At 42.5% G+C, this 22,729-nt stretch overlaps 1 protein-coding gene across 1 annotated transcript in view; it reads right to left on the reverse strand.

The window, feature by feature from the left end:
- Positions 1-18,990, reverse strand: part of LOC109868598 (neural proliferation differentiation and control protein 1) — a 40,314-nt gene extending 21,324 nt beyond the window's left edge. Inside the window, exon 1 of the mRNA XM_020458275.2 lies at positions 18,615-18,990. Within this exon, the coding sequence (XP_020313864.1) occupies positions 18,615-18,714 (100 nt within the window). The 5' untranslated portion in view covers positions 18,715-18,990. The remainder of the gene's footprint in view (positions 1-18,614) is intronic.
- Between the last annotated feature and the right edge of the window lie 3,739 nt (positions 18,991-22,729).

The raw sequence follows: 22,729 nt of genomic DNA on the forward strand, positions 1-22,729 counted from the left end.
CACTCAAACATCTTCACCTGTTCCCTGGCTCAATTGACCTTAGAAAAGGTTGTCCTTCCAACCAGCAGTGTCATCTATCAAAATGATTGAAAGAATATACAATTATACCTTCAAGGCCTAGATCATGATGTTCTGCTGATCAGGATTATAAACCAGGTTGACAGCATGAATGCTTGAATAATTCTCCAATCTGTGATTATCAACATCCCTATCTAGCCATACAATAGATATCTAAAGTGTAAGCATTGGCTTACAGGCTTACACACACACACACACACAGAGAGAAAGTGGGTCACAAGAGGCATTTTGTTGTAGAGGGTAGGCAAGGACAGAGCAATAGACTTAGCAGCCTATCAGGGCTTAAAGAGGCAGAGTTTAACCATAAAAAAAAACATCTTTATTAAACTAGGCAAGTCAGTTAAGAACAAGTTCTTATTTACAATGACGGCCTACCGGGGAACAGTGGGTTAACTGCCATTCATAGGCAGAATGACAGATTTTTAACCTTGTCAGCTCAGGGATTCGATCAAGAAACCTGTTGGTTACTGCCTCAATGCTCGAACCACTAGGCTCCCTGCCGCCCCAGAGTGGTACAGTAACCATGGGCTTTTACAAGTGCACAGTACAGAAGGAGGGTATTCATAGAAACGCATGCCCCCTAGGCTGCTGCAGAACTACATCTGTTGCCATAATGACCTCCATGGCAACAGGATCTCTGACATCAGGAGGTGTGAGTCACAGTAGTGTTTATGTTAGTGTGTATTGTATGTCAGTGGAGGCTGCTACGGGGAGGACAGCTCATTAGAATGGCTATATAATGAGTTCCACTTATACCACTCCAGCCATTAACATGAGCCCGTCCTCCCCAATTAAGGTGCGACCAACCTCCTGTGCTGTATGTGGGTATGTCATAGGCTGTGTCCAAAATCTGGACTGCCCACTACTTACTGCATACTAGGATGAATGGGCAAGACAAAAGGTGTTCCTAATGTTTGGTATACTTAGTGCAGTACCAAATAAATATATCTGAAAGCATTGTTCAGATCATTATATCTGTGTTGCCTCTGTATGTTCTGTGGTGCACTATGTAAGGGAAAAATATGCACTGTCTATAGGGTCTTCATAACACCATCACCATTGTGAGACAGCGTCCTATACACTTTCCCTTTTTGTCCTCATCTTGTCGATCGCCACAAACACAATGTGATTACAGAAGGAGAGAATATCATTAAACCATAGGCCAGGTTGTCACCTCACCATGCCTTCTACACCACTCACTAATTAGGAAACATGAAGATCTCCGAGAGAGAGAGAGAGAGAGAGAGAGAGGCAGAGCGAGAGGCAGAGAGGCAGAGCGAGAGGCAGAGAGGCAGAGCGAGAGGCAGAGAGAGAGGCAGAGAGAGAGAGAGAGAGAGGCAGAGAGAGAGGCAGAGCGAGAGGCAGAGAGAGAGAGAGAGAGGCAGAGACAGAAAGAGGCAGAGAGAAGCAGAGAGAGGCAGAGAGAGAGGCAGAGAGAGAGGCAGAGAGAGAGGCAGAGAGAGAGGCAGAGAGAGAGGCAGAGAGAGAGGCAGAGAGAGAGGCAGAGAGAGAGGCAGAGAGAGAGGCAGAGAGAGGGGCAGAGAGAGAGGCAGAGAGAGAGGCAGAGAGAGAGGCAGAGAGAGAGGCAGAGAGAGAGGCAGAGAGAGAGGCAGAGAGAGAGGCAGAGAGAGAGGCAGAGAGAGAGGCAGAGAGAGAGGCAGAGAGAGAGGCAGAGAGAGGGGCAGAGAGAGAGGCAGAGAGAGAGGCAGAGAGAGAGGCAGAGAGAGAGGCAGAGAGAGAGGCAGAGAGAGAGAGAGGCAGAGAGAGAGGCAGAGAGAGGCAGAGAGAGGCAGAGAGAGGCAGAGAGAGAGAGAGAGAGAGGCAGAGAGAGGCAGAGAGAGTGAGAGAGAGGCAGAGTGAGAGAGAGGCAGAGTGAGAGAGAGGCAGAGTGAGAGAGAGTGAGAGAGAGAGAGAGAGAGCAGAGAGAGTGAGAGAGAGAGAGGCAGAGAGAGAGTGAGAGAGAGAGAGGCAGAGAGAGAGGCAGAGCGAGAGAGAGAGAGAGAGGCAGAGAGAGTGAGAGAGAGAGGCAGAGAGAGAGTGAGAGAGAGAGAGGCAGAGAGAGAGCAGAGCGAGAGAGAGAGAGAGGCAGAGCGAGAGAGAGAGAGAGAGGCAGAGAGAGAGAGGGCAGAGAGAGAGAGAGAGAGAGAGGGCAGAGAGAGAGGCAGAGAGAGAGGCAGAGAGAGAGGCAGAGCGAAGAGAGAGGCAGAGAGAGAGGCAGAGCGAGAGAGAGAGGCAGAGAGAGAGGCAGAGCGAAGAGAGAGGCAGAGAGAGAGAGAGAGTCAGAGAGAGAGAGAGAGCAGAGAGAGTGGCAGAGAGAGAGCAGAGAGAGAGAGAGAGAGGCAGAGAGAGAGAAGGCAGAGAGAGAGAAGAGAGAGAGACGATGCAGAGAGAGAGAGAGGAGAGAGAGAGAAGAGAGAGAGAGAGAGAGAGGAGAGAGAGAGAGAGAGAGAGGAGAGAGAAGAGCGAGAGAGAGAGAGGAGAGAGAGAGAGGAGAGAGAGAGATGAGAAGAGAGAGAGATGAGAGAGGAGAGAGAGAGAGAGAGAGAGAGAGAGAGAGAGAGAGAGCGGAGAGAGAGAGAGGAGAGAGAGAGATGAGAGAGAGAGAAGAGAGAGAGACGAGAGATGAGAGAGAGAGAGAGAGAGAGAGAGAGAGAGAGAGAGAGAGAGAAACCATTGCAGTCAGTGGGACCAGAGTGTAAATACAGTTATGTAACGCCAGAATAAGTCGATATGAGACATGAAACATGACTATTCTAGCCACTGCTGCCTGCCAGGCTGTGCAATCAGAAACAGTTCCAAGAAGGGCAGACCAGCAAACAGTGCCATGACATGTGTACCACAGATGGTGAAAAACACTGATGTGGCAATGATGACCGTTTATTGGCTTAAGGTGGTATCATCAGAAGTCATGAGAAACGCTGGCAAATTACACCAATCAGTGCATAGGAGGAGTGGAGTGGGCCTCCTATACAATTACATTTCTGTCATTTAGCAGAAGCTCTTATCCAGATGAAGTGAGACAACCACATACTGTATCAGTCATAGTAAGTTTTTGGAGGAAAACTCAGTGCTAGTACGAGAGAGGAGAGTCTATGGACACGCCTGGTGCCCAAAATTGATGACGTATGTATGATGAGCAGTGAGAGTTGAGTAGGGACGAATGGATTCGGTTCAGTCAGTCATTCTAATGAGCCCTCCCAAGCTAACTATTCTGAACAAAAATATGAAAGCAACATGTAAAGTGTTGGACCCATGCGTGCGTCATGAGAATTGTCAGACATTTTTCATACGCACAAAAGGTATATTTCTCTCAAATTGTGTGCACAGATTTGTTTGCATCCCTGTTAGTGAGCAATTCTCCTTTGCCAAGATAATCCATCCACTTGACAGGTGTGGCATATCAAGAAGCTGAAAAAGTCAATGTCCGCACCACCATGGAAATCTAATTAACATAATCAAATCTGTCACTTTAAGCTAGTGCATCTGACCGTAAGGCGCTACACAGGGTAGTGCGTACGGTCCAGTACATCACTGGGCCCAAGCTTTCTGCCATCCAGGACCTATATACTAGGCGGTGTCATAGGAAAGTCCCCCCAATAATGTCAGAGACTCCAGTCACCCAAGTCATAGACTGTTGTCTCTGCTACTGCACGGCAAGCGGTACCGGAGCGCAAAGTCTAGAACCAAAAGGCTCCTTAACAGCTTCTACCCCCAAGCCATAAGACTGCTGAACAATTAATGGCCACCGGACTATTTACAGTGGCTTGCGAAAGTATTCACCTCCCTTGGCATTTTTCCTATTTTGTTGCCTTACAAACCTGGAATTAAAATGGATTTTTTTGGGAGGTTGTATCATTTGATTTACACAACATGCCTACCACTTTGAAGATGCAACATATTTTTTCTTGTGAAACAAACAAGAAATAAAACAAACAACATAACTTGAGCGTGCATAATTAATTTGATTTTGATTAAAAAAAAATTGCATAAGATGCGTCTCAATCCATCTCATCTTCCTATGTCACACTTTCGCATCTGCCTATGTCACACTTTCGCATCTGCCTATGTCACACTTCCCATCTGCCTATGTCACACTTTCACATCTGCCTATGTCACACTTTCACATCTGCCTATGTCACACTTTCCCATCTGCCTATGTCACACTTTCCCATCTGCCTATGTCACACTTTCCCATCTGCCTATGTCACACTTTCACATCTGCCTATGTCACACTTTCCCATCTGCGGTGAAAGATCTACAGCGGTGTTTATCAGTCCATGAGACATCAAAAAAAAAAATCGGTCTTCTCACGGTTTGGCCTAGAAAACTATTATGACCCTTCTGTGGAAAGACGAGACTCATGAACAAGATGGTGTCCTCCGTTTTGCTCTACGACCCCCACAAGCGTCTTGGACTCGTCTGAAGTCAGAACAGCCGATCTGCCAACTTCTGTCTGTAGCTTCCGAACAGTTTGGACTACACACTAATATGACCCTTCTGCATAAAGGTGAGACTCTCACAAACATGTACATGTCGGTTAGCTTGCACTAGAACGCCCACACATTCTTTATGGAAGTATAGTATATATGGAGATGGTTTAGTGACAAAAATAAGGTGTTTACTACATGTAAAAATGTTTATTAAAAATCCTGATCTTTCTTGTATCTCAGATATAGGACAGACACTTCTGAACAAACTTTCTTTGAATTTTTTTGGGGGGACCATCTGTTGTTCCATGTAGTGAATATGTTATTCAATGCATGTGTATGGGCTAATATCTGTAAGGCCAAAAATGTTTGATACTTCAAGGGGTTTTACAATTCCAAATCAAATAGTAAAATGATCCTTGGTATGATCTTCTTAAAACAACTACATATAGCTTAGCAGTTTGTCACACAACACAATGCCACAGATGTCTCATGTTTTGAGGGAGTGTGCAATTGGCATGCTGACTGCAGGAATGTCCACCAGAGTTGTTGCCAGAGAATTTAATGTTAATTTCTCTACCATAGAGAATTTGGCAGTATGTCCGACCGGCATCACAACCACGCCAGCCCAGGACCTCCACAGCCGGCATCTTCACCTGCTGGATCGTCTGAGACCAGCCACCAACTGTGGGTTTGCACAACTGAAGAATTTCTGTACAAACTGTCAGAAACGGTCTCAGGGAAGCTCATCTACGTGCTCGTCATCCTCACCAGGGTTTTGACCTGACTGCAGTTCGACGTCGTAACCAACTTCGGTGGGCAAATGCTCACATTCGATGGCCAATGGCCACCGTGCTCTTCACGGATGAATCCCGGTTTCAACTGTACCGGGAAAATGGCAGACAGCGCGTTTGGATCTTTGCTGACGTCAATGTTGTGAACAGAGTGCCCCCATGGTGGGATTATGGTATGGGCAGGTATAAGCTACGGACATTGTTGTGCCATTCATCCACCGCATAACCTAATGTTTCAGCATGATAATTCACGACACCATGTCACATGGATTTGTACACAATTCATGGAAGCTGAAAATGTTCCAGTTCTTCCATGGCCTGCATACTCACCAGACATGTCAGCCATTGAGCATGTTCGGGATGCTCTGGATCGACATGTACAACAGCGTGTTCCAGTTCCCGTCAATATCCAGCAACTTCACACAGCCATTGAAGAGGAGTGGGACAACATTCCACAGACCACAATCAACAGCCTGATCAACTCTATGCGAAGATGTGTCGCGCTGCATGAAGCAAATGGTGGTCACACCAGATACTGACTGGATTTCTGATCCACGCCACTACCTTTTTTTTTCTTCCAAAGGTACTCGTGACAAATAGATACATATCTGCATTACCAGTCATGTGAAATCCATAGATTAGGGCCAAATAAATGTATTTAAAATGGACTGATTTCCTTATATGAACTGTACCTCAAATCTTCGAAATTGTTGCATGTTGTGATTATATTTTTGTTCAGTGTAGTTTTGCTTGTTTCTATAAACTAGCTATGCTGCTGGGAGGGCTCTTCAGGACGACTAACAGAACCAAATCCATTCGTCTCCACTCGACTCTCAGTTGCGCGACATACGTCATCAATTTGGGCACCGGGGGTGCCCATATAGCCTTTCCCAGTAAGGAATGTCCAGAACTCTATGTGCCCTGGTCAAAAGTATTGCGTATCAGAGCACTTCTTATTATGTACTCTACCAGTGTGGGGGGGTTGAGTATAGAGTGGTGCAGTGGCGTGAGAGGGGGTGCAGGAAGCTGAAAGGGCAGCAGGGTTATGCTGTCCCATTGTGTGGAATTCCTGTCTCTAGTTAAACAGGAACTGAGCCATGCACGTCAAGTGGCTACAGCCAGCAGCCTCATGACGGACTGAAGATAGTTTTGAAATGGATATGATTATCTGTTTCAGACAGTCTCTTGGATACAAACGGTATGATTACATCTGTATATGAAGTGTCACTTTTATATTTTACACAGCAAGGACAATCAAGTCGTTGATCGCAGCCCAATTGAAATTGATTAAGAAAATATAGATAGCCCATGTAACAAACAGCCAGTACTCAGAGTATTATTTATTTGGTTAAATTCTATAAAAATGGTCATGTCAAAGACATATTTCAACCACAAAGACATAAAATAAATGCTATGAAATAGAACATAAGAACTACCCACGTAAAAATACTAGTTTACTATAGAATACTATAGTACTTATACATTTGCATAAACACTGCCCATTCCCCTCCCCATATTCCAATTTGTGTCGCCTATGAGTGAGAAACCTACATGCCAAGCATAGACCAAATACTGTGTTCCCTAACTTTTGACCTCTGACTTCTATGTTAAAGATAATAAAACAAAAACACTATAGTAAACACTACAGTAATGTCAGCGAAAACACTATAGTAAACACTACAGTAATGTCAGCGAAAACACTATAGTAAACACTACAGTAATGTCAGCGAAAACACTATAGTAAAACACTACAGTAATGTCAGCGAAAACACTATAGTAAACACTACAGTAATGTCAGCGAAAACACTATAGTAAACACTACAGTAATGTCAGCGAAAACACTATAGTAAACACTACAGTAATGTCAGCGAAAACACTATAGTAAACACTACAGTAATGTCAGCGAAAACACTATAGTAAACACTACAGTAATGTCAGCGAAAACACTATAGTAAACACTACAGTAATGTCAGCGAAAACACTATAGTAAACACTACAGTAATGTCAGCGAAAACACTATAGTAAACACTACAGTAATGTCAGCGAAAACACTATAGTAAACACTACAGTAATGTCAGCGAAAACACTATAGTAAACACTACAGTAATGTCAGCGAAAACACTATAGTAAACACTACAGTAATGTCAGCGAAAACACTATAGTAAACACTACAGTAATGTCAGCGAAAACACTATAGTAAACACTACAGTAATGTCAGCGAAAACACTATAGTAAACACTACAGTAATGTCAGCGAAAACACTATAGTAAACACTACAGTAATGTCAGCGAAAACACTACAGTAATGTCAGCGAAAACACTATAGTAAACACTACAGTAATGTCAGCGAAAACACTATAGTAAACACTACAGTAATGTCAGCGAAAACACTATAGTAAACACTACAGTAATGTCAGCGAAAACACTATAGTAAACACTACAGTAATGTCAGCGAAAAAACCACTACAGTAAATACTACCATATATTACCGTAAAGTCAGCAAAAACACTACAATGAATACTGTAGTATATAAATATAGTAATACTACGGTATTTATACCCTTGCGTACTATAGTATTTTTTCATGAAGGTATGCCTAACTGTATTTGTTAAAGCTGACTGTCATTACGCATTATAGTCCTAGAAGGCCGGACAATTTCGCTTGGTTTACTGGGGGGTTTCAAAACTCAGTGCAATAAAGTCCCTATCAGACCAAGCTGTTCCTATTTTCATGATTTAGGTTCAGTCTGGTGATTCAACCATGACCCTGAAAAGGCCTGATAAGAGTCTGTAGCAATGGCACTTTCTTGTTAAGTCCTTCAAATGTGTCAAAGAAGCAAAGATAGCCCTTGAGGCTCACACAGCACCTGTTTAAATACATTTACAGTGCAAGCACATACTCACGGTCACACATAATCTCCCAACATGAATAAAAACGACAAGAAAGTGAAAGGATTTGTTCCTGAATAGTGGCCTTTTCACAATTTTATTCCAACCTCATAGTGTGGAAATAAACAGTACCAGTCAGAAGGTTGGACACACCTACTCATTCAATAGTTATTTTTTTAATTAATTTTTTACAATTTTCTACATTGTAGAATAACAGTGAAGACATCAGAACTAAAACTCAGCAAAAAAAAGAAGCCACTCTTTTTCCGGAACCTGTCTTTCAAAGATAATTCATAAAAATCTAAATAACTTCACAGATCTTCATTGTAAAGGGTTTAGTAAAAATTAAGAAAAACCTGGAGTGAGTAGGTGTGTCCAAACTTTTGACTGGTTCTGTATATACTGTAAAACACAGGGAAATCAAGATTGACTGCACTGGGCCTTTAAACCTCAAATACGCCACTAGTTTTACATTTCCTGCGTAACTCACTCAAATTAGCAGAAACCATACAGCACAATATAAACAGCATTGAATTAAGAAACACCGGGAAACCAAGATTTTTACTGCACTGGGCCTTTAAACCTCAGACCGCAAGTTTTACATTTCCTGCATAACTCACTCACTCTAATTAGTAGAAATCATACAGCACAATATAGACAGCATTGAATTAAGATGCAGTGGGTTGAGTCTGGTTAAATGTCTCTGGATCAATATTAGGCATTCCATTGCCAGCTACACTACTGTTTTCCCTTGGGCTGGCTGGGAGAAACTGGCTTGCTTCATCCGAGGCTTCAGAGTTGTCATGGCAACAAGTCCCTGCCAGACCAATTGTGTTGTGAAAAAAAAAACATCCTTTCTTCCTCCTTGCCCCTTAGTCCTATCAAACAACATTTGTTCAGGAGGATTGGAATCAGGAAAAGGAATCAAGGAAAACAGATCAATATTAACTCCTTTCTGAGTGCTACTTAAGAGATTTTGAAAGCCTTTTTTTCGAAGGAATCTTTCTGAGAGCAACACCCTCCACTGTACACTATAGACCATTTTAATTTCTCTCTGCATCTATAGACTTGTACTACCATTAGTATACCTAATCTCGAAAAGGTATGACATTTATAGCTCACATTTGGCCCGGTTAATAATTATCTATGAGTTCTGGCTTATAGTTGAAAGATCACATTGAAGCACTTACAATTTCAGAATACAGATGTAGGATCTTAATTTTATCACCCTGTAGCAGGAAAACTTTTCTGCAATACAGGATAATGAAAATTTGTAGTGCATTGTTTAAAGGTCCAGTGCAGTCAAAAACTAGATTTTATTGTGTTTTATATATATATATATATATATATCTTCTCATTGAGGTTGGAATAATACTGTGAAATTGTGAAAATTATGATAATGTAGTGTAAGAGCTGTTTGAAAAGACCACCAAAAATTTCAACCTGTTTTGCTGATATTGAGTTTTGGCCTGCCTGGTGACATCACCTGGTGGTAAATTAGTTAATAGACCAATAAGAAAGAGTGCCAAAACTCTCACTTGGATTGCAGAGTGAAGGAAAACAGCCAACAATGTGAAACCCCTTCAAGACTGTTGGAAAAGCATTCCAGGTGAAGCTAGTTGAGAGAATGCCAAGAGTGTGCAAAGCTGCCAATAACAGTAATTAACTCAGACCACTCCCAGACAGACCTAGAAAATCATTGTTTGAGAAATTGCTCTTTGCTAAGAAGCTATTTTTGTTCTTTATGACCACCAAGCAGTCACAGTAAGGTACTTACTTGTTACCCAGAAATGATTTGATGCTGAGATTAAATAAACAAAAACAGCTGCCTTGCTGTAGCAAACTGGCTAAAGTTAAGCGTTACAGGTTTGCTGCTAGCTGCCATGTGGGTTCAAGACCAGGATTTGAGTAATTTCACTGCCAAGTTCCTCATTCCATATTTTTACTGTAATCACATATTCTTCTGACCCCTCCTGAACCTGTAACTGATCTCAGAGCATAGAACAGCATGTGGCCACTTATAGTCCTTGTATGGAGTACACATAACTGAATCTTATAAAAATGGTCAAAGCCCCAAGACGCACTTAAAAAAAACAGACATGGATAAGAGACCTGAAGAAGAGGAGTACATTATTGTCCATTTTCCTTTCCAAAATGTGTCTTATTTGGTTTCAAGCCAACCTCCTGAGACACACGCACATACACCCAAGGGGTTGGAAGCCAGGGTCAGCCACAGTGCAGGGCCCCTGGAGAAGATTGCATTGTCCGTACTCTTCTAAAATACTCATAAGTATCTATCTAGGTTTCCATCGAACTGGGAACAGATGTTCATGTGTATAAAATATATACGCGCATTTTCCCACCAGATGTGTGTTTCCATCAAACTGACTTTTTGTGGGTAAAATGCTTTGTGTGATGACGTAGTGCATATCAAATAAATGTTTAACCTTTGTAACGATTGTCCTTATGTTCAGTGGTGGAAAAAGTAAATAATTGTCACACTTGAGTAAAAGTAAAAGATACATTAATAGAAAATGACTCAAGTAAAAGTCACCCAGTAAAATACTACTAGAGTAAAACTCTAAAATTATTTGGTTTAAAATATACGTAAGTATCAAAAGTAAATGTAATTGATCAAATGTACTTAAGTAACAAAAGTAAAATGACAAATAATTTCTAATTGCTTATATTAAGCAAACCAGACGTCAACATTTTCTTGTTTTTTTAAATTTACGGATAGCCAGGGGCACACTCCAACCGAACCTCAGACATAATTTCAGAACGAAGCATTTGTTTAGTGAGTCCTCCAGATCAGAGGCAGTAGGGATGACCAGGGATGTTATCTTCATAAGTGCGTGAAAAAGCAGACGTTTTACGTGCCCACAACCGATTGAGGATATAGGGCTCCATCGGGAACAGGCCCCGACCCCAGTGATCTGCGTGAAGAGGAGGCGGAGAAAGAGAGTCTGGAGGGCGGGCTGCCTTCTGAGGAGTAGGAGGTGAGCGAATAAACCCCCACTCCCCTCAATTCCGCTCGCAAACATGCTATCTTTGGACAATAAAATGGATGAGTTATTGGTAAGATTAAACTACCAACGGGACATTAAAAACGAACATCTTATGCTTCACAGAGTCGTGGCTGAACAATGACACTATCAACATACAACTGGCTGGTTATACAATGTACCGGCAGGATAGAACAGCGGCGTCTGGTAAGACAAGGGGCGGCGTTCTATGCATTTTTGTAAACAACAGCTGGTGCACGATATCTAAGGAAGTCTTGAGCCATTGCTTGCCTAAGGTAGAGTTTCTCATGATAAGCTGTAGACCACATTACCTACCGAGAGATTGTGTCTATATTCTTTGTAGCTGTTTTACATACCACCACAGTCAGAGGCTGGCACTAAGACAGCATTGAATGAGCTGTATTCCGCCATAAGCAAACAAGAAAACGCTCACCCAGAGGCAGCATGTCTAGTAGCTGGGGACTTTAATGCAGGGAAACTTAAATCAGTTTTACCTAATTTCTATCAACATGTTAAACGTGCAACCAGAGGGAAAATAACTCTGGACCACCTATACTCCACACACAGAGATGCATACAAAGCTTTCCATTTGGCAAACGTGAGCATAATTCTATCCTCCTGATTCCTGCTTACAAGCAAAAATTAAAGCAGGAAGCACCAGTGACTAGATCAATAAAAAAGTGGTCAGATGAAGCAGATGCTAAGCTACAGGACTGTTTTTACAGCACAGACTGGAATATGTTCCGGAATTCCGCCAATGGCATTGAGGAGTACACCACATCTGTCGTTGGCTTCATCAATAAGTGCATCGATGACGTCGTCCCCACAGTGACAATACATACCCCAACCAGAAACCATGGATTACAGGCAGCATCCGCACTGAGCTAAAGCTGCCACTTTCAAGGAGCGTGACTAACTGAGAAGCATAAGAAATCCCGCTATGCCCTCCGACAAACCATCAAACAGGCAAAGCTTCAATACAGGACTAAGATCGAGTCGTACTACACCGGCTCTGATGCTCATCGGATGTGACAGGACCTGCAAACTATTACAGACTACAAACGGAAGCACAGCCAAGAGCTGCCCAGTGACACGAGCCAACCAGATGAGGTAAACTACTTATATGCTTGTGTGATCACGCTCTTCACAGCCGATGTGAGTAAGACCTTTAGACAGGTCAACATTCACAAGACCGCAGGGCCAAACGAATTACCAGGATGTGTACTGCGAGCATGCACTGACCAACTAGCAAGTGTCTTCACTGACATTTTCAACCTCTCCCTGTCCGAGTCTGTAATATCAACATGTTTTAAGCAGACCACAGTAGTGCCTGTGCCCAAGAAAACTAAAGTTACCTGCCTAAATAAATACCGACCCGTAGCACTCACGTATGTAGCCATGAAGTGCTTTGAAAGGCTGGTCATGGCTCATATCAACACCATCATCCCAGAAAGACCCACCCTAGACCCACTCCAATTTGCATACCGCTCCAACAGATCCACAGATGATGCAGTCTATTGCACTCCACACTGCCCTTTCCCACCTGGACAGAAGGAACACCCATGTGAGAATGCTATTCATTGACTACAGCTCAGTGTTCAACACCATAGTGCCCTCAAAGCTCATCAATAAGCTAAGGAACCTGGGACTAAACACCTCCCTCTGCAACTGGATCCTGGAATTCCTGACGGGCCTCCACCAGGTAGTAAGGGTAGGTACTACACATCCGCCACACTGATCCTCAACACAGGGGCCCCTCAAGGGTGCGTGCTCAGCCCCCTTATGTACTCCCTGTTCACTCATGACTGCACGGCTAGGCACGACTCCAACACCATCATTACATTTGTCGACGACACAACAGTGGTAGGCCTGATCACCGACAACGATGAAACAGCCGATAGGGAGGAGGTCAGAGACCTGGCCGTGTGGTGCCAGGACAACAACCTCTCCCTCAACGTGATCAAGACAAAGGAGATGATTGTGGACTACAGGAAAAAGGAGGACCGAGCACGCCTCCATTCTCATTGACGGGGCTGCAGAGTGGAGCAGGTTGAGAGCTTCAAGTTCCTTGGTGTCCACATCAACAACAAACTGTCATGATCCAAGCACACCATGACAGGCGTGAAGCGGGCACGACAAAACCTATTCCCCCTCAGGAGACTGAAAAGATTTGGCATGGGTCCTCAGATCCTCAAAAGGTTCTACAGCTGCAACATCGAGAGCATCCTGACTGGTTGCGTCACTGCCTGGTATGGCAACTGCCTGGCCTCCGACCGCAAAGCACTACAGAGGGTAGTGCGAACGGCCCAGTACATCAGTGGGGCCAAGCTTCCTGCCATCCAGGACCTCTATACCAGGCGGTGTCAGAGGAAGTCCATGAAAATTGTCAAATTCTCCAGCCATCCTAGTCATAGACTGCTCTCTCTGCTACCACATGGCAAGCAGTACCATAGCACCAAGTCTAGGTCCAAGAGGCTTCTAAACAGCTTCTACCCCCAAACCATAAGACTCCTGAACATCTAGTCAAATGGCTACCAAAACTATTCACATTGCGCCTCCCCCACCCCTCTCCACAACACTGCCACTCTGTTGTCATCTATGCATAGTCACTTTAATTAACTCTACCTACATGTACATACTACCTCAACTAACCGGTGCCCCGCACATTGACTCTGTACCGGCATCCCCCTGTATATATTGTTCTTTTTACTGCTCCCCTTTAATTACTTGTTACTTTTATCTCTTATTCTTATCCATATTTTTTGAAACTACACTATCAGTTAGGGGCTCGTAAGTAAACATTTCACTGTAAGGTTGTATCTGGCGCATGTGACTAATAAAATTGGATTTGAATTGGACCATTTTCCTGTCCTGCTAAGCATTCAAAATGTAATGAGTACTTGTAGGTGTCAGGGAAAATGTATGGAGTAAAAAGTACATTATTTTCTTTAGGAATGTAGTGGAACAAAAGTAGTCAAATAAAAAATAGTAACGTACAGATACCAAACAAAACTACTTAAGTAGTACTTGAAAGTATTTTTACTTAAGTACTTTACACTACTGATTATGTCCTTGTCACCTAAGCTAAAGTTAGGCCTGATTATCAATAACCAGACAATGTTTATGAAACTGTTTATGAGAGGCACATGTATTTATTGAATATAATGTGGGATTAGGGATGTATTTCGACATCTTGATTGTTGATCACCTGCAAATGAGAGGAGACTTGTGTGAGAGTTGGTGGTCGCATGCCGTCAATGGGTTTGTGCGCGCAAAACCTATAGTTGTGCATCGCCCACTATATAACTTAATGCTCATGTGTTTATGACTAGGAAGTACAACTGTGATGTAATCATGTTTGAAGATGAAATCATGAGCGTTAAGCTTAAATGTAGATTCTTAACTTGTTATCCTCGTTTATTGAAGAGAGTTCCGGTTATTTCCTGGTCTGAGAATTGGTCTCGGTCGAGCACAGTTAATGAATGCTACTGCGGTAGTAGCTTATCCCGGGGGATGTACATGTGTAATGGATTTCTTCATCTGAACGAGAGGGCGACCAAAGCGCAGCGTGGTTGTTTTGATTCATGATTTAATAAATCCCTTCACATGAACAAACTAACAAAAACAAGAAATGTGAAAACTCAAAACAGCCCTATCTGGTGCAAAACACAGAGACAGGAACAATCACCCACAAACACACAGTGAAACCCAGGCTACCTAAGTATGATTCTCAATCAGAGACAACTAATGACACCTGCCTCTGATTGAGAACCATACTAGGCCGAAACATAGAAATACCCAAATGATAGAAAAACAAACAGACTGCCCACCCCAACTCACGCCCTGACCATACTAAATAAATACAAAACAAAGGAAATAAAGGTCAGAACGTGACAACATGTTTATATCACAGGTTGTATTTATGCAAGTGGAGCAGCTTTATTGACATGTGTGCTGGTATGAAAACATATAGTGTATGTTTATGAACTTAACATGTTGGATTGAATTTCCTGCATTGTTAATGTTAATTGATCATGATGTGATATGGTTCATCCTATTGGCTGATTCCCACAATGTATGTGTATCTAAACCCTGTCATTTTCATTGTTTGGGATTGGACAGGGAACTGGTTGGCATGCTGCTGGGTTACAGTATATTTGGGGCCTGGGTTTTGTTTGAAGCGCTCTATTAGGTTCAGTTTGTATTCCTGTTGCAACATCCAGTTTGTTATTTTCTTATGTAAATATTTGTAGAGTTCCCTGGCTATCTTCACTTTTGCTAATAAAAGCCTCACTTGAGGCAAGAAAAGTAAAGAACTGCTGTTTCCGCCTCACTGTTAAAAATGGAACAGAATGGTCAATCTCACAGCCTTAAAGGAGAATTCAACCAAATCTCAATTTTTTTATGTAAATATACAAAATTACAAAACATTTTAAGAAAAATAAACGTATCAACATAGAGGTATCCAATCATTACTCTGAACTGATCAAGGGGGACCAGAACATCTCATATCAGAGAGCTCTGGAAGTTGTTCCACACAAAAAACTAAAAGCAACTTTACCCAACTGTGTGGAGACCGAAGGGGCCTCCAGTGTCATCCCAAGCCTGGTTGATGTCAGTTTGGTAAGTTTCTCAAAAACAAGTCAAATCGTAAAGAAAATGTGTCTGGACACTTCTATAAGATTCCATTTACATACTTTTTTTCTTTCAGATTTGGTTGTAAAAAAAAAAGCAAAATTCTCATTAAAGTTTCCATGTACCGAATTAAAAGCAAACTTTCCCTATCTGGTTTCGGCACGTGTTCTCTAGACAACAGTTTGCTGACAAAGTGGACAGGGTAGGTTATATGATGATATATCATATATGATGATATATATGATGATATATCATTTTTATTTGATAATTGCCAGCCAAGCGTCGAACATCATGTCACCAGCATTCATAGAAAACCCTCAATAGTTCTAGAACATTTGCATTAGGCTCATCACCGTCCATCCCTTAACCGCCATGAAGTTCATCATAACTTATTTCATCTACCTATAAACACATAACGCTTTTCCACGTCGTGGTAGTACAATGTATAGCAGATCACTGCGTGACTCCGAGTTTACTTCAACATGATGGTTTATGATATAAATATTTGAACATGAAAGAGTTCCCACCGCCATTGTTGCATAAATGATTATACCGACACAAAAAGATCATGTCGAATGAACAACTTGTCTGTTGACATTTCTGAAATTGTACCAACACTTCATGTTTCCACCAAACCTGTCATGGTCATTTTTCATACAGCATGACTTTACTGGCATAAAACCTTCAATGGAAACATGGTTAGAGAGAGAGAAAGAAAGACAGAGAGAAAGACACCCCTTCAGTAGTGCAAGTCAGTGGTCTATGTGGGCCTGTCACAGTGTCAGTTCAGACACTTAACTATTTCCATCTGCTCTCTCTGCCTGGCCCCAAAGGTGCTGCAAAATCTGGACAGTATCTGGGTCACAAAAGTGTGTGTGCGTGCGTGCATGTTCTTTGTGACTAGCAATAACAGTTCAACTGTAATCTCTTCCTCTAACACAACCAAGCCTCCAGGCGACTGATCACTGAATAGTGACAAGATTGCCAGATAACCACACAAAGGCACTGCCTTTGCAATGACAAACCTGACATTTGAAAGTAAAACACTGATGATAACAGGGAGAATCAGCTAAAAGTAGGGCCTGAGAGAGAATATGCTTATTATGTGGTGTTGTTCATCAACAGAAGCCAGTTGAATAAGACAGATGGCATTTTTACAGTGGAGAAGCTCTCAGACCACAAGTGGTGCCAATGCAAATACAGGTTGATTTATATGATGCATTTCCATCCCTGGATGTCATTCTCTTTGACAGTACTCGGCTTACATAACATGAACATGTTAGCAATTCAACAGCCTGCTTATAGTCAATCAGGATGATGATACATCCATAACAACACCTAATGGTAAACATTGTCCGAATGCCTGAAGCCTTACTCTGAAACTTCAACAAGCAGTACAGACCAACATACAGGAGGTCTGTGTGCACATGTATTGTAGAGATATACATTGCACACATCCCACCATTTTGGGATTATACTGTATATGCCAAAGTTACACTACACTAAAGAGTGTATGAGTGTGTTTGAGTTATTGTGTGGAACTGCATGAGTGTATAAGATTTAAAGAGTGGATGCATGCCCCTGCTAATGGAGGGATGTGTGTGATTAGTCCAGCAAGATAAAGAGATTGTTTGTGTTAGTGTCCAGCTTTTGTGTTGCTCATAGGGCCTCAGTGTGAATAGCTCTCTCATCACCAGTCAGTCAGTTCCTCTCATCATCAGATAATATTTATTCTCCAATTCATCCTTTTCAACCTCATCTGTCTCTTATAAAAAGGTGATTTACTTTATGTCAGTAAAATAAGGCCTACATGTTCAATATTTTCATGGAAATTACAGTTAAATTCCATTTGATTAATTTGATTATATTTACTAAATTAAGTGTCTCCCCCCAATTACAATCTGCAATATAGGCTAAGACTACACAATGATTTACTTAAAATGTATACATAGTTATATGAATTACATCAAATAATATAGACCACATCCATTTTTTATTTATTTAACCCTTATTTAACTAGGCAAGTCAGTTAAGAACAAACTCTTATTTACAATGATGGCCGGCCAAACCTGGACGAAGCTGGGCCAATAGAGCGCCACACTATGGAACTCCCAAACACGGCCGTTTGTGACACAGCCTGGAATCGAACAAGGGTCTGTAGTGACGCCTCTAGCACTGAGATGCAGTGCCTTAGACCGCTGCGTCACTCGGGAACCCCATTTGCTAGGGAATACACTGTGCAATTGTAGAGCGGAAACGCTTTGAGAAATTTAAATTACGAGTTAGGGAATTAGTGGGGAATTCTTGAGAATGTCTTTTTCTCGATCCCTTTTGCTAGTTTGCGCAGAGACATATCTAGACTTAGTAAACCAGACTAAAAGTAGACTGTTGTCTTGGTAGAGAGCAGCAGCACCCTGTTGCATATCAGATGTCACAACTCTTAGTGAAGCAAAATGTTACCGTCACGCACTAAGTAGTAAAGTACAGTGAGCGTTAAACACAATTAATTGATTCAACTCACAATTAGAAATAAACATTTACATTTCAGTGCCCTTTGGACAATTTTCTCCATAAAATGACCAAATAATGTCATGTTTTTAATGTTATGTTTGTTGTTTTTAAATTGGATGCGGGCTGTTTTTAAAATGTGAAGACATTAATAGGGCATAGGCTAATCATCATTTTATACGGGACAAAACCAAATATAAATCTGCTTTAACAAAAAAAAATCTGTTTAATTTGTCCTAGAAGTAAACTATATGCTTACCTGGCATGCTGGCACTGACAGTGGCGAGAATGAAACATAGGAGAACCACGGGCAGGAGCGAGGGCCGGGGTTCTCGTTCGATCCGCTTCGAAAGCAGCATCCTTGAAAATGTTTCTTTAGGAAAAGAAAGCCAGAAACGGGTACATGGGGTTTGTCATCATTCCCCCCACTCGATTTCCGAATCCGTGCCAAGTGGTTTCCGTGACAAGTAACTCACCGATACCGAGCGAGGTCCTACAATGCTTGTGGACAGTCCGGTTCACGGTCTATGCGCCACTTTACATTAATCCGTGGCAGTGCTAAAAATAGCAGTGCGCTTGTTGAAAAGTGGGGAGGCGGGGAATTCAGCATACACAGAGAGGCGAGATTAGATGGAGGGGCACGGGTGAACCGTGGAGGTAGGCTACGTCAAATCTTGGTGTCGGCGTCATGACGCGTTTACAAAACAGGCTTGGGCACTTTGACAGACAGCGCAGGCAGGTAAGCAAACGCCAGGTGTGTGTCTTGTGTAGCCTGTGGTCTGACCAAAGACGGTGTATTCCTTTGTTTCTGGTTTGACCACTACCAGTCACACAAAAACGTAGGCTAACTATTTTTTTCCTTTTCGTTTCACTTCACCAATGTAAATCACTGTACACTGTAAATTATATACTCTGGGAACCATATATACAGCAAAGTATGAGGATATAGCCTTATCAGAATTAGGAGGGAAAATATTTACAAAGCTTTCTGATGCATATTTGTTGGTAAGATATGCAATGTAAAGTCCATGTTTATGCCAGAGACAAAGTGTAGGCCTAAGCAGCTCCTTTGAGTTTCCACTATTACCCTGGTATTACCCTTTTATTTAACAAGTCTATTAACGTGCTATCACAATATCAATATAACCCAACCCCTCTATTTTCAGAGAAAATACCATTGTTAATAACAATAGCCTATTTTTATGCTATAAAAGTGTTGCCCAAAATACCAGAAAGTGAGTACAGCATCGGGTGAATGCCGGTGAGGAAGGTGACATCTGTCTCATAAGGGTACCTGTTGGAGCACTGCACATCTAGAGTTCCACTGTCAGGGCTGATACAGCTGAAAGGCTTCAGGCCTTCTATCTGATGGCAGCCAATGGGAATAGTTTTACTTCAGCCAGCCATACATACAGAGTTTCTGCAGCTGTATGTATCATAGGGTGTGAGAACCATTACCAAAACACTACAATAACCCCTATCACATGGCTACATATGACCTCCAAAGCGTTACCCCACTTATCTCAGAACACTTTTCTGATACAGGGGCATATTCCCGGACACAGATTATGCCTCGTCCTCGACTAAAATCATTTTCAATGGAGAATCTCCACTGAACTTACTTTTTAGTCCAGGACTACGTTTTACCTGTCTCTGGGAAACTGCCCCATACACTCTTAGAAAAAAAGGAGAACCCTTGGAATAACTCCTTTTGGTTCCAGGTAGAACCCTTTCCACAGAGGGTTCTACATGGTACCCAAAATAGTTATATCTGGAACCAAAAAAGGTTCTCTTATAGGGACAGCCGTAGAACTCTTTTCGAACCCTTTTTTTCTATAACAGAGTGAGTAGTGGCCTACCTCATGGCTTGGTGGACTGTTCTGCTGTTTCTGTGCTTTCTTCTTAGTAGGGTTCCTCTGGGAGTGACGGGAACACTCAGACTGGCCCGACATGCAATCATTGGAAAACAAACTGGACGATCTACGATTAAGATTGTCCTATCAATGGGACATTAAAAACGGTAATATCTTGTTTCACCGACACTTTGCTGAACGACGACATGGATAATATAGTGCTGGCTGGCTTCTCCGTGCTTCGGCAGGACAGAGTAACTATGTCTGGTAAGGGGTGTCTATTTGATAATAACTGCTGGTGCGCAATGTCTAATATAAAAGAAGTCTCGAGGTGTTGCTCACCTGAGGTAGAATTCCATATGATAAGCTGTAGACTACATTACCTACCAAGAGAGTTCTCATCTATATTACTCGCAGCTGTCTATTTACCACCACAAACCAATGCTGGCACTAAGACCGCACTCAACAAGCAGTATAAGGCCATTAAATTTTTTTTTAACCTTTATTTAACTAGGCAAGTCAGTTAATTAAGAACAAATTCTTATTTACAATGACAGCCCAACCCGGCGACGCTGGGCCAATTGTGTGCCGCCTTATGGGACTCCCAATCACGACCGGATGTGATTCAGCCTGGATTCGAACCAGGGACTGTAGTGATGCCTCTTTCACTGAGATGCAGTGTTTTAGACTGCTGCGCTACTCGGGAGCCATAAGCAAACATGAAAAAGCTCATCCAGAAGTGGGGCTCCTAGTGGCCGGGGACTTTAATGCAGGGGGGGGGGTGGGGAGTACCAGTGACTCGCTCAATATGAAAGTGGTCAGATGACGCGAATGCTACGCTACAGAACTGTTTTGCTAGCACAGACTGGAATATGTTCCGGGATTCATCCAGTGGCATTAAGGAGTAAACCACCTCAGTCACCGGCTTCATCAATAAGTGCATCAATGACGTCATTCCCACAGTGACCGTACATATATATCCCAACCAGAAGCCATGGATTACAGGCAACATCTGCACCAAGCTAAAGGCTAGAGCTGCCGCTTTCAAGGAGCGGGACACTAATCCGGATGCTTATATGAAATCCCGCTATGCCCTCAGACGAACCATAAAAAAGGCAAAGCATCAATACAGGACTAAGATTAAATCCTACTACACCGGCTCTGACGCTCGTTGGATGTGGCAAGGCTTGAAAACTAGTACAGACTACAAAGGGAAACCCAGCCATGAGCTGCTCAGTAACACGGGCCTACTAGACAAGCTAATTGCCTTATATGCTTACTTTGAGGAAAGCAACCTTGACGCATTGCATGAGAGCCCCAGCTGTTCTGGATGACTGTGTGATCACGTCCGTAGCCATGAAGTGCTTTGAAAGGCTGGTCATGGCTCACATCAACACATCATTCCAGAAACTCTAGGCCCACTCCAATTAGCATACTGCCCAACAGATCCACAGATGATGCAATCTCAATCACACTGCCCTTTCCCACCTAGACAAAAGGAACACCGATGTGAGAATCCTGTTCATTTAACGCTGAGCTGTAGTCAACACCATAGTGCCCACAAAGCTATTCACTAAGCTAAGGACCCTGGGACTAAACAACTCCCTTTGCAACTGGATCCTGGACGTCCTGACGGGCCGCCCCCAGGTGGTAAGGGTAGGCAACATCACATTTGCCACACTGATCCTCAACACTGGGGCCCCTTAGGGCTGCATGCTTAATTCCCTCCTGTACTTCCTGTTCACCCATGACCACGTGGGCGACTCCCAACACCATTAAGTTTGCTGACGACACAACAGTGGTAGACCTGATCACCAACAACGAGACAGCGCATAGGAAAGAGGTCAGAGACCTGGCAGTGTGCCTTGGCAGCAGCTAATAATAATAATAATAAATAAATACAAATTGCAGGTGAACGAGAGGACAGAGGAGAAAAAGTTAAATTTCAGACGTTTGGAGATTGAAAAGCTCACATTTTATGGAGTGCTTTTTCTTTGAGATAAGGGGTTTGGAGTAGAGGTCGGCCGATTATGATTTTTCAACGCCGATACCGATGATTAGAGGACAAAAAAAAGCCGATACCGATTAATCGGACGATATAAAAAAAATACAAACAAAATAAATGGATTTATATACACACACACATTTTTGTAATGACGACAATTGCAACAATACTGAATGAACAATGAACACTTATTTTAGCTTAATATAATACATGTTATGGGCTTTTGGATGGGTGTTCTTAAGGTGATTCCACAGGTTGGTGGTATTTTTTGATTTAGCCGTTGCTGACCCCATGCTTACATCTTTATCACAAATAAGACACCTTGCTTTCCCTGGTGCCAATTCCATGTAATAGTCCCACACTGGTGCTCTGCTTTTCTCTGCCATCTGTAAAACACACACAGCTCTGAAGTGACAATGATACTGAAGAGTCTGTTTAGGAGACAAATACGCTCAACTGTTTGAGTTTAAGTTACATGTGATGAATGTTGAAAACAAAAACTGTAATTTCTATATG

Source organism: Oncorhynchus kisutch, linkage group LG23, assembly GCF_002021735.2.
Source record: "Oncorhynchus kisutch isolate 150728-3 linkage group LG23, Okis_V2, whole genome shotgun sequence".
Classification (NCBI taxonomy): Eukaryota; Metazoa; Chordata; class Actinopteri; order Salmoniformes; family Salmonidae; genus Oncorhynchus; species Oncorhynchus kisutch.